Source organism: Cupressus sempervirens, chromosome 8, assembly GCF_028749045.1.
Source record: "Cupressus sempervirens isolate cs-2001-9-10 chromosome 8, ASM2874904v1, whole genome shotgun sequence".
NCBI lineage: Eukaryota > Viridiplantae > Streptophyta > Pinopsida > Cupressales > Cupressaceae > Cupressus > Cupressus sempervirens.
The window spans coordinates 540,187,358-540,204,539 of record NC_143125.1 but is presented as its reverse complement, the minus strand read 5'-3'; the positions used below and the strand labels follow the sequence as shown (position 1 = coordinate 540,204,539).

The following is a 17,182-nucleotide window of genomic DNA, read 5'->3' as shown; positions in this document are numbered from 1 at the left end:
CACTTTTGATGCTTATGCTCAACTATTGGATGATGAAGAAAAGAAGTTGAAATCAAAGGGAATTCTCAAGTCATCGAAGTCTAAGGCATTGGTGGCCAATAATGAGGGTTCTCAAAATTCAGCTGGTCAAACTTCAAATAAAGGAAAGGGTAAGAGGATGAAGTGGAAGAATACCAAATAATAGGATATAGAAAATACAACACCACCCTCAAATACAAAAAAGAAGGGGAACTCTAATTAGGAGATGAAAAAGTGTGCTAATTGCAAGAAGTTGGGTCATGATGAACATGAGCAAAGATGAATTCCATTCATTTGAAAATAACTATTACAACAGCTCATAGATGGGTTGTTCATCAGATGGATGTGAAGAGCGCATTTTTGAATGGTGATCTATATGAGGAGATACATATGGAGTAGCCACATGGACACATGGATTCATATAGGATGCTACCATGGTTTGCAAATCAAAGAAGTCTATCTATGGACTTAAACAAGCTCCTAGAGCTTGGTGCTTCTCTCCAAAGGCGTTACCAGATGTCATTCTGATCTGAATGTCTACATTCTTTAAAGGGATGATTCACATTTTCTCCTTGCACTTTATGTGGATGACTTGATCATTATAGGAAGTACTGCATCCATCATTGACAATGTAAAGTCTACTTTGAAGGATAGGTTTTTGATGATAGACTTGGGTCTACTACACTATTTCCTTGGTATCCAGATACATTAGTCTTCATCAGGGATAACACTATCATAGCCCAAGTATACTCTTGATCTTCTAGCTCAGTTTCACATGTGTGACTACAAGGTTGCATCCACCCCATTCCTTTTAGCTATTAAGTTAGAGACAAAGTTGAAGCTGAAGAGACAAAGATACCCACGTCCATACCATATTGCTTGGGTGCAAGATGACCACAAGGTTATGGTCAATGAGAAATGCTCAGTGAAGTTCAAGATTGGGAGTTACTAGGATGAGGTACTATGTGATATCATACCTATGGACATATGTCATATATTTTTGGGTAGGTCGTGGTAGTTTGATAGGCATGTTGTACATGATGGGCGAGCAAATACCTACACTCTAGCTAAGGATGGAGTGAAACATAAGTTGAAGCCATTGAAGGATAAAGAAGAAAAGGTATGTAGTGCTACCAGAATATGTTTTGTTGATGGAAAAGAGTTTCTTAAAGGTATGAGACATGAGAAAATATGTTTTTGTTGTAATTCCTAAAGATAGTAAAGAAGAAATAGAGGAGGTACCTACAGAAGTTACAGATATGTTAGAAGAGTTTTTTATATTGTATCAGATAATGTACCTGATGGATTGCCTCCAATGAGGAAGATCAGTCACCGGATGGATTTGGTTCCAAGAGCTAGTTTTCCAAACAAGGTAGTGCACAGAATGACACCAGCAGAAAGTGAAGAGTTGAATAGGCAAGTTCATGAGTTGTTGTAAAAGGGGTTGATTCAAGAGAGTATGAGTCAATGTGTTGTACTAGCAGTGTTAGCACCAAAGAAGAATGGATAATGGAGGATGTGTATAGATTCTCATGCTATCAACAAGATCACCATCAAGTATAGATTTCCTTTCCCAAAGATGGATGATATTATGGACTATTTGACTGGAACTTGGTATTTCAAAAAGATAGGTCTAAAGAGTGGGTACCATCATATTCATATCAAAGAAGGTGATGAGTGGAAGACTACTTTCAAGACAAGGGAAGGATTGTATGAGTGGTTAGTCATGCCTTTTGGGCTAACCAATGCACCAAAAACTTTCATGAGGCTCATGAATAAGGTATTGAAGGAGTTTCTAGGTAAGTTTTTCATTGTTTACCTAGATGATATATTGATTTTTAGTAAGACATTGGAGGAGCATTTGATCCATATTCATAAGGTGTTTAAAAAGTTGAGGGAAGAAAAGTAGTTGATAAACTTGAAGAAGTGCAATTTTGTAAAGAAGGAGTTGGTATACTTGGGATTTGTTGTCTCAAGAGAAGGTCTAAAAATGGACCCAAAGAAAGTGAAGGCTATCCTTGAATGGCCTCCTCGAAGAAGTGCGACAGAGGTAAGATCTTTTTATCAATTGGCTACATTTTACAAAAAGTTCATAAGAATTTTTAGCAATATTTGTGGACCCTTGACTGAAACAATGAGAGGAGATAGGAAAGAGTTGAAGTGGATTGTAGGAGTAGATAAGAGTTCCAATCAGTTGAAACAAAAAGTTATTGAGCAGCCTGTTTTAGCACTTCTTAATTTTAACAAGGTGTTTCAAGTAGACTATATGCTAGTGCTACTACAATAGGAGCTATTTTGAGTCAGGAATGTAGGCCAGTTGCTTAGTTTAGTGAGAAGTTAAATGATGCAAAAAGAAAATATTATGATTATGTTTAGGAATTTTATGCTATAGTTCAAGCACTGAAGAAGTGGAGACACTATCTTCTTCCTAAGGAGTTTTTTTTGTATATTGATCATCAAGCTTTGCAATATTTGAATAGTCAAGGAAAATTGAACCAAAGGCATTTAAAGTGGGATGAATTTTTGCAGAGTTATAAATTTGTTTTGAAACATAGAAGTGAGAAGTCTAACAAAGTTGTAGATGCTCTTAGTAGAAGACAACTTTTGCTAACAGAAATGCAAATAGAGGTGGTTGGGTTCAAGGAACATAGTTTATTGTATCTAGATGATCCTAATTTTGGTGAAGCATGGAAGGCTTGTACATAACTTGTTATAGTTGATAGGACAAAGTGGTTGGATTTTAGGATCCAAGATAATATGTTGTTCAAAGGAAGCCAATTGTGCATTCCAAGAAGTTCAATGCGAGAGAACCTCATCAAGAAGAAGCATAGTGGAGGATTGGCTAGACATTTTGGCAAAGATAAAACTATAGCTTTGGTTGCTAAAAATTATTATTAGCCACAGTTACTACAAGATGTGACAAATTTTGTACACAGTTGCCAAGTATGTTAGATGGCGAAAGGAGTGAAGCAGAATACACGATTGTATCAACCATTACTTGTACCAGAGAAGCCATGGGAGGATGTTAGCATGGATTTTGTTCTTGGATTACCGAGGACATAGCATGGGCATGATTCTATTTTTGTGGTGGTTGATAGGTTTTCAAAGATGACACATTTTATTCTTTGCAAGAAGACTAGTGATGTTATTCATGTAGCAGAGTTTTTTGTAGAGAAGTGGATATTTTTGGCATACATTGTGGAAGAAGTTAAAGATATATTTGAAGTTTAGTTCATCACATCATCTGCAAACTGATGGATAGGCAAAAGTTGTGAATCATAGTTTGGGAAACTTGTTGAGATGCTTGGTTGAAGATAAACCAAAAGGATAGGATATGATTTTACCACAGGTGGAATTTTCATATAATAATTTTGTCAATAGGAGTACTAGTAAATCACCATTCTAGATTGTATATGGGAGTAGTCCCAGAAATGTTTCTGAATTGAGGAAGTTGGATAAGGGAGAGATAAGTAGTGCTAAAGTAGAAGATTTTGCTAAACATTTGAAGAACATCCATGAGGAGGTGAGGAAGCACATCATAAAGATGAATACATAGTATAAGGCTAAGGTAGATGTGAAAATGAGATATAAGGAATTTCAGATTGGAGATGAAGTTGTAAGAATTTGGCTTAGACCAGAATTCACCCAAGAACTAAAGAACTCAACACAAGCACACAGTAGACCAAAATAGACAGAGTATGATCAGAATGACAATATTCATTCAATAACTGGATTCAGAGTACACTAGGAGTGCCTGAATATAAAGGCCTTAGGAGAGCTTCTAGAATGCATAGAAGTTAGCATCATGATATGTCATATAACCAGGCACATGTCCACCAGATATGGGTTATCCTCCATTAAGCACGGGATTAAGTGTGATGATGTGAGGATAAGCCTACAATGGTGTAGCACGCAAATCAGTGGTGTAGACAACATGTGCTAAATGAGGAGTGCAGATAACTGTGTTGTCAACAGGACAACTTGGTGAATGATGCATACTCCTGTGTTGTAGACACCATGTGTATAATTAGAGTTGCATAACTCAATGAGAGTTCACAAACTCCTAAGTGTCTCATCTAAAATAATAATTAAATAATACAAAATAATTAAATAATGCATTAACCTAAGTAAAACTTAAGTAAGTGTAATAAGTAAATACTTATTTACACAAATAGAAGTCATGGTTCATTTGAGAAACAATCATTTTCCAGTAGATACATATAATAAGTTGAAGATGAAGAAGTTTGGACTGTGCAAGATAGTGAAGAGGCATGGTTGTGGAAATGCATATGAAGTGGAGTTGCTTGCTGAATTGAATATTTCACCAGTATTTAATATTTTAGATTTGACAGATTATTATGAAGGAGGTGATCGAGATGAAGTTGCAGAAGTGGAGCATTCTAGCGGCTAGTTCTGCTACCAAGTAGATTGAGGAGATACTAGATAGTCGTATTGGAAAAAGTACCAGAAACATAACTTATGAGGAATATATGGTCAAATGGAAAGGGAGACCAGTTGAGGATTCATCATGGCTAGAAAAGGAGGAGGTCAACTATCTTCATTTTTTCTCTAAACACTTTAGACGTGATGGGGTCACTTCTCAAATTACCCCGGGTGTCTGATGCAGGAGCATCCTGGGTGTAAGGGCAATCTTGCATCACCCAAAATATTTTATTTTCAGCCTTTTCTATTTTAATAAGGACTAGTAGACAAGGTGGCTACTATTTATGGGAACTTGCTATTTTTAGTAAGTTTGTCATACAAGCTTGAAATGTTCTCATTTTCTACAGGAAGGTTCATTTTAGAGATATAAGCCTACCATAAAAATCTCATTTCTCTGGCTTAAGTATCAGAGAAGTTATTGCAGATTTTTGGTGAAAAATTTTGTAGAAAAATCTTTAGGCTAACTATTGGAGGCCTTAGAGTGCTCAAATAGGGTTTGGAAACTCAAGCGAAGGGCGCTAGTGCAATTTTGAGCCTGTAGATCAGGAGCTCACATTTTCAAAAAGTGGTTATAATAACCAATCGAAGCAACGGTTCATGAGTTATGGCCTTCAAAAGTTGGGCTACCAAAATTTCTAAAATAATTTGTCAAAGATGTATTTGGCTGACTCTATGTGTATTGTTAGGGTCTGTCAACCCTAGGTATTAAGTTTGACCATCTAGAACCTTCCTGGGTGGCATAAAACTGCTTATTTAAGAAAGGCTCGAACATTGTCTAGGACAGTTCTGGGTGATAGTTCACATCACTGTCTTGCAAATTACTGTAATGAAGGCACCCATTTGGGTTAGCATATTGTAATTGAGAATTCTATAATTTTGCATTTGCAGTGATAATAAGAAGTCCATATTTTGTTTCTCACATTTGCTATTGTTTCTTTGTTTTTTGTTATGAGTTTATGGTAGTAAGGGGAGTCCCTTGCATTACTATCACACACATATCAGACGAGTAATGGGTAGATGCTCCCATGTCCATAATTGTAACAAAATCACCCTTGTTGACAGTGATGAGGCCCTACAATATACAACCTGATGCAAATCATGATGTAAGTGGGCTAATATGTAGTTGCCCCATGCAAATCTCCCTAGCTGATCAATCATGTCCTATATCAACCAACCCCATCCAACTAGACATCCCTTCCCTCATCTATCTAGCAACAAAAACCCTCCTATTAATCTAGCCAACATTGTCAGCAAGTAGCTCATACTGCAACATCTAGAACCATGATACACTATCATCACCAATGTTGTCGTCTCCAAAAAAATATTTGAATGCAATGCCATCTATAGTTTGATCATAGTACACAAGGTCTCCCATTGTAAGTATTCGCAATAATTGATACACATCCTCCTGCGTCCCAGTCATCTCACCCATGGGTAGATGAAAGGTGTTGTGGTCCAAGTGCCATCGCTCGACCACATCTATCAATAGCCCTCTGTTTACTTAGAAATGGGGCATCTATAACAAATAAGTGAAATCACATCTATCAAAAACCTACAGCTCTGCAACCAACAATCTCCCTATTGACTCTAGGGGCCATGGATATAATCCTCACCCCATGAGCTTTTACCCACATACTTGTTTACATCAAACAAACACACAACAATGTTAGTCTTCATCCCAAGTGATCATCATACATCGGTCTACTATCAATATCTAGATAATTAGCTACCAGTTTTGTCTTGGACCTGTTAATTGTCCTTCTTTATCCTGAGCTAGACATGTTTGTTTTTCCCAACTCTATATCCTAAGTTGAGGCATCATCCTTTATCTATCTATCGTCAAATTGATCTTACGACATCACTACATGGTTGCTATTATTTTCTTGTTCCGATAGATCACTACCTAATAGACCTAGAATTTAGTCTTTTGCATTATCATACGCTAAATCAGGGCTTCATTGTCAATTTTTACCCTTCTAGTCCCCATTAGTACCATTTTAACAAGTACATGTGCTTAAGAATTTGTTTGCACTATTTCGTGGGATGGATGTGCTACAAAATACAATGAATGCGCCAAAGGAGCATATGCTCTATTAGACCAATCAAATGCGTTGTTCAATATTTTAGATACACTATGGAAACATAACTGCTATTACCTAACATGAATGCACTATTTGCAAGGACATAAGTGCCTTAAAGTTGATAAGCATCACAATATCCTTCATATACGCTACAATATTCTTCAAATGCACCAAAATGTTTGTATGCACTATTAAATAACTCATATGTGCTATTGTTTTCCTATATGCACTAATTAGATCCTAAGCTAGGGTTTCATATGTGCTAATTCATCTTACAAATGTGCTAACCTATTGTTTGAATGTGCTAATATATTTCATATGCACTACAATAACAAGTAAATGCTCTAAAATATCTAAACTACCACATATACAACAAAAATGCACGTGAAATTCAAAAAACTCAGGTAAAAATGCAAAAATATTAAAAATGGAGGATCTCAATGACTTACCAAGGCACCGTAGTTAGTTGGATGCTCGTACCTATGACCCCTCTTGAATTTGTCTCTCGTAAAGGAACCACCATCCTCACTAACCCAGAGCTCCAAATTGCCAAATGTCAAAGGAGAGTGTGAAAATGACAAGGGTAAAAGGTCTTCTGACCTATTTAACCCTCCTTAGGAGCATTTATATCACTTTTTCACTCTATTTACCCAACATTAGAACCTTTTGCTCACTTTCACGAAATGGGTATTGTATTCAACCAACTTGATCATCTTTATGTATCAATTATCAAACATTTCAAAAATAAAATTGGAACTTAATTTTTGCACATTCATTTGTTTCCAATTTCATTTATGAGGGGGAAATATATCCATATCAAACTGGGGCATCCAAACCAAGGCATTAAATTTTTTCTGAAAAATAAAAAATGTTCTACCCCAACCAAAATTTCAAACATCAAATCAAACAAAACTAGAGTATCCAAGCAAAAACATTGCAACTTCAATTAGCAAAATCAATGACAATCAGACATCATGACAGCTATGAAACATCAAAATATCATCAAACAGACATTCAATCATCAGAATTTGACCTAAAATTAGAGAATCAAGATAGTCCTTGAACTAATATGCTTCACATATTAGCTCAAAGAGGGGCATTTGTAGACACCCAAAAATCGGCAAATACCTAAATTATGCATTTTCAATCAATCAATGCAAATTAAGGAGGAAATTGGAAGAACACAACAAACTTTCAAATAAAAAATACATTAGGACATTAATCATCTATCAAGTCAACAAGACCTAAATCAACTTTTAAAAGAGGATGAAAAATTAAAAATCATAAAATGAAATTCGAAAAGGGAGAAAGAAAAAGAAAAACTTTTGAAAATAAATATAACATTTATTAAATCAATAAAGTCTTTTATCCTCACAAAAGTGAAAATCCCCATTTTACATTTAAAAGAATTGGAAAAATCCTCATTTATCCTCAAAACCAAATCTGTTGGACTCTTCCTCCTAGTCTCTTATGAGATATTTTCAATTTCACCTTCATCCACCAGTCAAAGGTAAAACCCTAGTTCTTATCCCAACCCCTTCTGAAATCCTATAAATAGGAGGGAAATTCAAGAGCTAAAGGACTTAAGTTTTAGGCATCTGCACTATAGGCACATTCTGAATTATCATTTTAGCATTGTCATTATAGTAAGGTTATATCATTTTGAATAGCATTTTAGCTTTCTTTTCATGTTATTTAGTATCATTTTAGCACATGTTTAGCTCATTGCACATTATAGAGTTGTTACACTATATAATCAACATTTAATCATAGATCTTGCATACATTCTTGTAAATCTGGATTTTAAACATACTCTCATTCTAGAACTATCACTAAGATGCTAGTTTGAGAGCTTTCTTAGCGGTTGTAGTTAGGGAAACATGGGACATTCCTAGAATTTATATTTTGACAATGATTTCTTGGGTTTAGTTAGCTCATTGTCATTTTATCTGCACTCCACATTAAAGTTTCATGAATACACGAATTAATCGTGTATAAGCTTCATTCTCATTTTCCATAAGGAGAAGTTCTCCTTGTTCAACTTTAGTACCTCTCTCTTATACATCTTTAGATATTTAGATTAAATCGTTTCAAACTTCTTCCTTCAATAAATCAACTCTGATACCAATTGTTAGATAACTATGGGGGGTGGGGGGTGGTGGGGGTGGGGGTTAATAAGTTATAACTAGCTATCCTATAGGCCTTAAAAACACTTTTGTATCAACTTAGACTTCATAGACTTTCAAATCAATAACTCAATAAATAGATCTCACATCACAATTCAAAATGATAAAATATTTCACATCAAGTAGTGAACTTTTTGTTCTATAATATATTGAGTATCAGAGTAATTATTCATCTTATAGGTCAAGTTGTAGCATTAAAGAGTTAACTTGAAATAAACATGTAACACAATAAATATTCACACATTTTGAGACAAGTATTTAACATAGAAGCCCTCAAAAGGGAAAAACCATCTAGGAACTAGCAACACAAATACTTTCACTCTTCTGAAATGAGCTTTTTTAGGAGCCAACCTTTTTAAATGTTACATACATATATTAATGTGACCTTGTTAGAGTGTTTTCACCAAAGATCATCTAGAGCTTATCACTCCTTGACATTTCTAAAGAGTGGTCTTCTCTAAAGTGAATGTTACCATATAGGATTTCAAAAAACTATTAGGTTCACTTGGTTAAGATATTTCTCTACTACAATGATAAGAATATAATAGTGCAATGATATGTTAGGTTTTAGCACTACCTTTCTTGTTCATATCTCTTCTTCGCTCAATCTCTTTATTCTGCTCCCTTTTTGGCTGATTCACACACTTCACACTTCCACTTAGCACTTCCTTTGCTTGATCTTCTCAATGTTGTTATATTTGGCTTACCTTATCTTTTCTTCTTCAACAACTTAATTAATAACACTAGCATCAATCAACAATCAAAAACATCTTGTTCATCCCTTTAAATAGAAAATATTGTGTGTTCCAGAGTCTTCTATATTTTCCACTTAATCACAATCTTAGATATCCATTAGATCTAGATTCAATAAATCTAGATGCTTGATAAATAAACTTCCTTGTTGAACTTTGTGATCCATTTTAAATTGATAAATCTTCTCCATTAGATCTTCTTTAGATTTCTCCAATCGTTGATCTCATAACTAACTATGTCATTATCCTTAAAGCTTCTTGAACATTCTTAATTTTCATCAAACATTGGTCTCAGATTAATCTTTTCTAAACTTGTTCTTCATGTTCCTACTCAGTGAATATTACAACTTGCTCGATCAATACTTGACTCGGTTAACACTATAATTGTTCAGTTAATACTAAAATCCTTCACTTCTTTATTAGGTGCTTGGTGACAACTTTAATAGCTTGGCTAATACTATATTCCTTCATTCAATAACTAAATTTTCTTTCTTATACATCTCATTTAAGATTATGTATAGCAATCAAACTAACATTATACTGTTAGAGTCTAACTCATGAAAGTGCTCACTGAATACCATACTCTTATCAACACTTCATCATCTTTGTTCAAATCCTCTTCATCAATCAAATGGTATGGCACTCTATTGAATTAGCATAATGTCTAACCAATTAAGACTTGACAGATCAATGACAACATAACAACTGATATGATTCTTACACATACATTAACAATATTATCAATTCGGTCTAACACCTTATATAAAAAAACATTAATAAAATAAATCTCTCAAATGTTATTAATGTACCTTCCTAAAAGTATTACTTACATCCCTTATATATTTCAAATTTAATTAAGCTAAATTAAATTGACCTCTTAAAAGACGCTTTAACAAAAAGGCAAACATTACATATGATACAACATGAGCAATCTTCATGATTGCAAGAACTTATACCTTGAGTATGTACTCCCAATAGTTCCTCCTCTTCTATTGATAATTGATCTTGTGTCCACTTGAGATTTTAAGGCTTTCAGATTTGTGCACCAATAATCTTTGTAAAACTAGTGAACTCACTGCATATATTTTTATATGTAAGAACTTCCATGGATAACTCCATTTATATTATAATAAGATAAAATCACACAATGTTCTCTAGGTTCTCATAGGAGGGACCACATATTTGCATTAGACAAATAAATCTTTGTAGTTGCCAAAATAGTAACTAAAAGTTTGAAGAGTTGTCCTTTGCAATCCCTCCTAGAACAACACCAATGCCTATGTAGAGATCTTGTTCTTCTTCATAGTGTTTGTATATAAAATATCTTCTATCATCCTAAATTAAGGACACAATGATTGTGTGTTGCCACTATTGTCCCATGTCTTCATCCTAATCACATGGTTGAAGAGGATTTTATACATTCTTACATCATGAGCATGCTCATTCACACACTTAGATTGCTTTGTTTGAGCCTTGCAATAGACACATTTGATTGAAATCCTCCATCAAATTTAAATGCTCCCATATCATCACTGCCTATTTTTGTATTGCATTAATACAGATCATCAAGTCTCCCTCTATTTCAAATTTGTCTTATTCCTCTCCTCTTGCATTCCCAAAGCCCTCTAGCCAATGCTTCCACCCCTACTTCATTATTTGTAGCTACCTTGCTGTACTTTAAAAAGGCCTCTACTAAGCCACATTTGTCATCTTTGACTAAACATGATCAATGTACTTTAAAAATGCCCATACTAGACCACTTTTTCATCATCAAAACTAGATTTCAATCTCCCACTTTTAAGAAGCCAAAAAGACACTCCATAATTTATAACTTATTTAATATATATATATTTACCTTGATGATTATTTTAATAAGATGTACCCATAATTATGAACAAAAATATATATTAATGTACCTAAACTCAACTATAAACAGAGAAAAAAAAATCACAACTGCTTCAATGTTTTGACCTTCGAATTAAAAATTCTGCATGGCTCATCCACCCAAAATTCAACGCCCCCATTTACAAATGCCCTTTAATTATTGACTAGTATGTTTTCTGGTTCACACCTAGTCAAATTAGGAAAAAGAACGTCAGCAATTTAAAATACCATAGAATTGGTTTTAAACTCCAACGAACAAAAGGTGGTCTTGTTTAAACTTGCACCTTCTGCAATTTCCTACGCCTAAAACAAAGATTTAATTTTCCTTCTCTCCCCAAATTACAAAGTAGTTGTTGAAGACCGTCCAAAACTAGTGAACTAACTTGTTTGTCTGAGAAATAGGTTTCACATGATCTACATAGTTTTTCCTATATTCATCTTCGTTCACAAATCTACATGGCTCTGATATTATGCTAAGTTATATGATCAAGTATATGAATAGAATTGACAACTACATTTGTAAATAATATGAAGGAACAGCCAAATCATATTATATTTGGGTATTCAATATTTTTTTGATTACATTATTCAGTAATTTTCATTAAATCTTTTCCCTTTTTCTATGAATGAACTTAACATTACTACCTACAAACTAACATTTTGAATTATAAACCTGCCTTTTCTAAATAAGATCCAGCCAAACTGAAGTGATTATGTTTGCATTGGTAAAGATTACATATTTCATTGGGATTGAAAAAGATGATAAATTTATAGTTTTCCACGGCAGAAAAGTTCAGCTTCCTCAAAGATTTTTCTGAACCATTTCTGATATCGATAAACAAGTTTTCCATATACCCAGTTAGGAAACAGAATCCCAAAATAAGTCCACTACAATTTACTTTAATATTGACATGGTTTCAGATTCAAAACCAGTTGACCAAAACAAATTACATTAATATACAGATGAACTGCTTTATCTGAATGAAAAAAAATATTATTTGACAAAAATAATGTTTTTTGCCGAAGCAAGGAGTTGTTGAGGGCAAGATGCTTTTTGATAGCATAATGGATTGTTTTCCCGAATACCCACATTTATTAAAATAAAATAAATTTGAAGAAAAAAGTTCCTTGAAACAATGTGGTCTGAATTCTTCAGCTTCGTTGTTCACATTGAATATTTCAGCGTGAGGTCTTTTTTCTCACAAAACTGGAATATATTTATCCCAAGGAGAACTCTGATTTCAATTGATTACGTTGGTTGGTGTTGATTTTCTACAGTTCATGTAGTATTTAACAGATTTTTTTTCAAAGTAATTGTACCCATTTTCAGTCGACTTTTCATATCATTATTTTCTTCCTCTTTAATATACATTAGTTACTATTATTTTTCTTATAGCATTCTAAAGTGGTGTTTATGGAATCAACCATGTATGTTTTTGAATTGATGCTTTTATCACTATTTTCTTTCTATTGTTGAACTCACCAACAAAAAGAAAATCGTACTTCAAAATGTTAATTCAAAAACATAATCAATTAATTCACCAAAAAAGAAGATAGTGATCCGAAACAGACAATGTTGATTTCATAAATACTCATTCAATATACATTACAAAATCTGAAAACATTGCAGCTCCATAAAATTGAAACATCAAACATTTCAATAAGCTTAACATGATCAAGGATTTGTCACCTTTCAAGTTTATACAGCCAGGTGAAGATGCCTTCCACAGCTGATGAGAGGACTTACTGGAAGGAAACTTTTAAATTCATTTTATTAGAACTAAATAGTTAATTAGTGTAAATAAAACCAATGCTGGTTTTTCAACTAAAAATTGCAAGCTTGTCTTTTTGGTCAACTGCTGATCATTTTTAACTACCTAGAAGACCCAACAATGTAAGCGAACTATTTCATATTGTTAAAGATAGGTAAACATGCAGTGATTGATGAGATCTGTCATGATTCTGAAAACCTGCTTTCAAAAATTTCATAGACCAGCGTATTGCCAATTTGGGATGGGCCTCTGATATGTCTTTAGGGTCATATATGGGACCAGTTAATCCTCATTGAGAGTCTAAAATTTAAATGCCATTTAATAATTACAAGACAATGTGTTTTGCATGTATATTCAATTGAGATTTTAACAATAAACGTTATGTACGTTAAATTTGCCAAGATTACTCTTCTCAACACCCAAATCCACACTATGCTGGAGATATCCATAGCTTGGCTCACAAGAATGAAAATTTTGTTAGATCATACTCTTAAATGAAGATATATGACACACTAACCATCTGTACCATATGTATCTTCAACTAAAATGATAGGCAATTCATCTTTCTATATCTTTTGGTATTCTTTTAGACATGATTAATAATAGATCAAGGAGTAATGTTGATATAAAAACTGTAAACATGATTGAATTCATAAACCAAAAATCAGCATTCTTCTTAAAAGCTAAGATAGTTTCCATTGTCACATTTGCAGATAAAAAGAACAATGCAGCCATTAATAAAGAGTCAATACACGAAAAAGAACCTAGATGAGAACATAAGATATTAGGAGATGAGAAATATCAAAGCCAATCTAGAAAATATACAGCTCTTTATTTGTAAAACAGTAGTAAAGTATACATATATAATCTACAAAAATAAACACAATCCACCTTCAATTTAGATTCAAATGAGTATCTAACCCCATGCAATGTACTGCTTTTATTATGAGGAGGAAGATGTGAGTAGTTAAGGAAATTAGCTTCAAGCATCAAAGTGAGGAAGTAACTGTGAAGGCCAACAAGTGGTAGTAGTAGTCTCCTCAGGAGTACTATCTCTGCATGATGAGTAGTCACAGATGTCTTCTTCTTTGTGTTCCAGGAAGGAATTATAATTGTTCAAATACATCAACTCATTCAGCTGCTCCACTGGAAACTCATAGCTCAAACAGCTTTGATCTTGAGCTGAACTGAGCCCATTTTCATTTAACCAAGGAGGCTGAATATGATTTCCCTCACTGCTGGAGCTGCAGCTGTCTCTAAATGTTATGGAATCATTGAGGTTAAACACACCATGAGTTGTTGGTTCTGATTTCACATTAATTTTCAAGGACTTCTCAAGGGATTCCTGCAAGGCTAAATGATCAAAGGCAGCTGGTGGAGAGTACATGTGGGAGCTATTAACATTTGAGGAAGATGATTGAAATCCATTGTTATTGTTTGTTGAGCTCTCACTGAGTGCACATTCATTCCTCATCATCAGCTTTCTAAGAATTGTGTTATCAGACATAATGAGCCCCTCCAGAGCTTGACAAGGATCATTTCCAAAGCTCAAGTTTGAGCAATTGGGAAAGCTTGTTGGATTTACAAGGGCAGTGTGGCCAATTGCATAGGATGGATCCATACCCACATAATATAATGGATCTGGCACATAGAATCCCTCATTTCTTGGCATTAGAGACCTAAATGCATTCATGGTGGATTCAGCTGACATACCTTCTGAATTCATACAAACCCCTCTTGGGTTGTTGTTATTCTTTGCTTCTACTTTAAGCCTACGGTTTTGGAGGTCTCTTCTCTTCCCAAGCAGTTTCTTCTTCAGTCTTGTATTCCAGTAGTTTTTTATGTCATTGTCTGTTCTTCCAGGTAACTGAGCTGCAATTATAGACCACCTGTAGCCAATTCATTAGTACTAAAAACATCTGATTTCGAGAGTTTTTGTTGATTGAATTTGAGAGCTTCTAGATTTATTTATTTTTATCAACATTTCAAATCATACTTTATGATTCTACCCAAATTTAAATCGAAAAGCTCTAGCTGCTCTTAAATTTGATCTATTAGTATAATTTACGCCGTGACACAGATGAACCTAAACACAAAGATGCAAGTTCAAGAAGCTCTATACACTACACAATACCTGCTCCCAATGTTTGCATAAAGGCTGCAAATAACACTATCTTCCTCTTCTGAGAACCCACCATGCCTTATATCTGGCCTCAAGTAGTTCAGCCACCTCAGCCTACAGCTCTTTCCACACCTCTTCAGACCTGTAAAGGAAATCAGACACATATTAGGGTTTAGTCACTATCCATTATGTCTCTCCTAAAGTATTTGGAAAACGAAAAAGAGGACTTAGAAATGCCAGGGTTCTTTTGGATTTGATTGTGTAAAGTTTTTTCATCTTGATAATGAATCAAACAGCTTTACACAATCAAATTAGAAAGTTCTTGCAAATAATTGTCATTGATTGTACAAATTTATTCTCATGCATGATTCTGTTAAAGAAAGAGATAGATAGGGCATAAGAGGAGAAACATTTTGTTGCACCTGCTTTTTGTGGAAGAGCAATCCAATTCCCTCCAGTACCACTTTGTTCTATAAAAGCCTTGAGCTTTGCATCTTCTTCAGGAGACCAGGGTCCCTTTTTGACATTTGCTTTGTCACAGCAAGGTGCTCTTCCCATCTTTGAAAAAAACTAACTATAATCAAATGGATTCTGTTCAGAGATGGATGACTGATAGTCTAGTGAATAAGTATAACCCACATGAGCAACATCCAAAAGATTTGTCCTTTTTTGGAGAAACTGAGAGCAAATCAATCTATTCTCTTGTGTCAGTCAGTCCTTCTAAGCAAATAGAATCTGGGTACACATAACAAATATTTCCAACACAGAAAAAACAAGAACTATTACTGATTTCTCTCAATATGTTGGCAGAACCGAGCACTGAATCGCTTATAAATCAATGATGGATACCATTGGGTCTCACAAGCAAACTTTTCTTCGATCTTCAAGAGGATGAAATGACCTCTGAAAGGCATTGAAAACATGAGTTGACCCAATGGCAGCAAGGAGAGGCTATATAGAACTTTGCTAGCTTCCAATATCATCAATTGTAGAGATTAAAGTCAAAAGAACACAACCACCAAGCTATTTTCACTGTTCCTCTCCATTGACACAATCTTAGGCTGCTTCTCCTTTTCAATAGGATGCCACTATTATTGAGATGTCTTTGTAACTTATGAAATGCATCATCAATCATGCAATGAACACGAAGCTACCTTCCCCGGCTCTCTTTGAAATTCCTTGACTGTCAATTAGTATTTGAAAAAAGCCTTTCTTGTCAAAACTTGTAGATAGATAATTTTATCATTGATATGACTTTTTCTTTCTAGTTGTGATCGCAGGTGAGGGTACTGTAACTATGAATGTAAATATAAATATCTTTTAATCCTCAGTTCAAATTCAAATTGTATTTAGAAATTTTTTTTCTAATTTTTAATGTTTAATAAAAATATTTAGGTGATAGGCAAGTTGGGAGGTCTTGGGTTTGAGTCTATTCTAGTTTAAAATCTAATAATAATTAATTGAAGTTTTGGTGCCTGTGTTAAGCTGAGTTTAAACAAGTGAAGTGTAAGAAATGATTGTCCACTCACAAGTCTTGTGTCTCTACTAGACAGCTGAGATTGTGGGTTTGAATAAGTAGATCTTCTTTATAGGCTTAGAGTAGTCAGGGACATTGAGTTTGTATGTTTGAATGAGTATGAGGATCATGGTTCGATCATAGGCCTTGTGCCTCGGATAGACTTCTGAGCTTGGAGTTTGAGCAAGTGTGGAGAATCATTGCCCCATAGAAATGTGTTTGTACTAAGAGAGCCTCGCTGCAAACTTTGATCAGATTGGATTGTCAAACTTGTGGATTTGAATAAGTGAAATATGGGAACAATAGTCTTCTAGATAATGGTATGATAAAAAGAGATTGTAGGTAAGTAATCACTCTTAACTTAAATCCCACAAAAAAAACTCAAATTTCCCAAAAAAAAAAAAAAAA

The 17,182-nt window shown here is 34.3% G+C and overlaps 1 protein-coding gene across 1 annotated transcript; it reads right to left on the bottom strand.

Annotated features, from left to right (window-relative positions):
- Positions 1–13,949: 13,949 nt before the first annotated feature.
- LOC149543576 (uncharacterized) lies at positions 13,950–16,193 on the bottom strand. Its single transcript, XM_089798354.1, has 3 exons — positions 15,681–16,193; positions 15,271–15,400; positions 13,950–15,025 (listed from the first exon to the last, which is right to left on the bottom strand). Exons 1-3 carry the CDS (start codon positions 15,814–15,816, stop codon positions 14,119–14,121), a joined length of 1,173 nt encoding a protein of 390 aa, XP_089654480.1. The 5' UTR covers positions 15,817–16,193; the 3' UTR covers positions 13,950–14,118.
- Between the last annotated feature and the right edge of the window lie 989 nt (positions 16,194–17,182).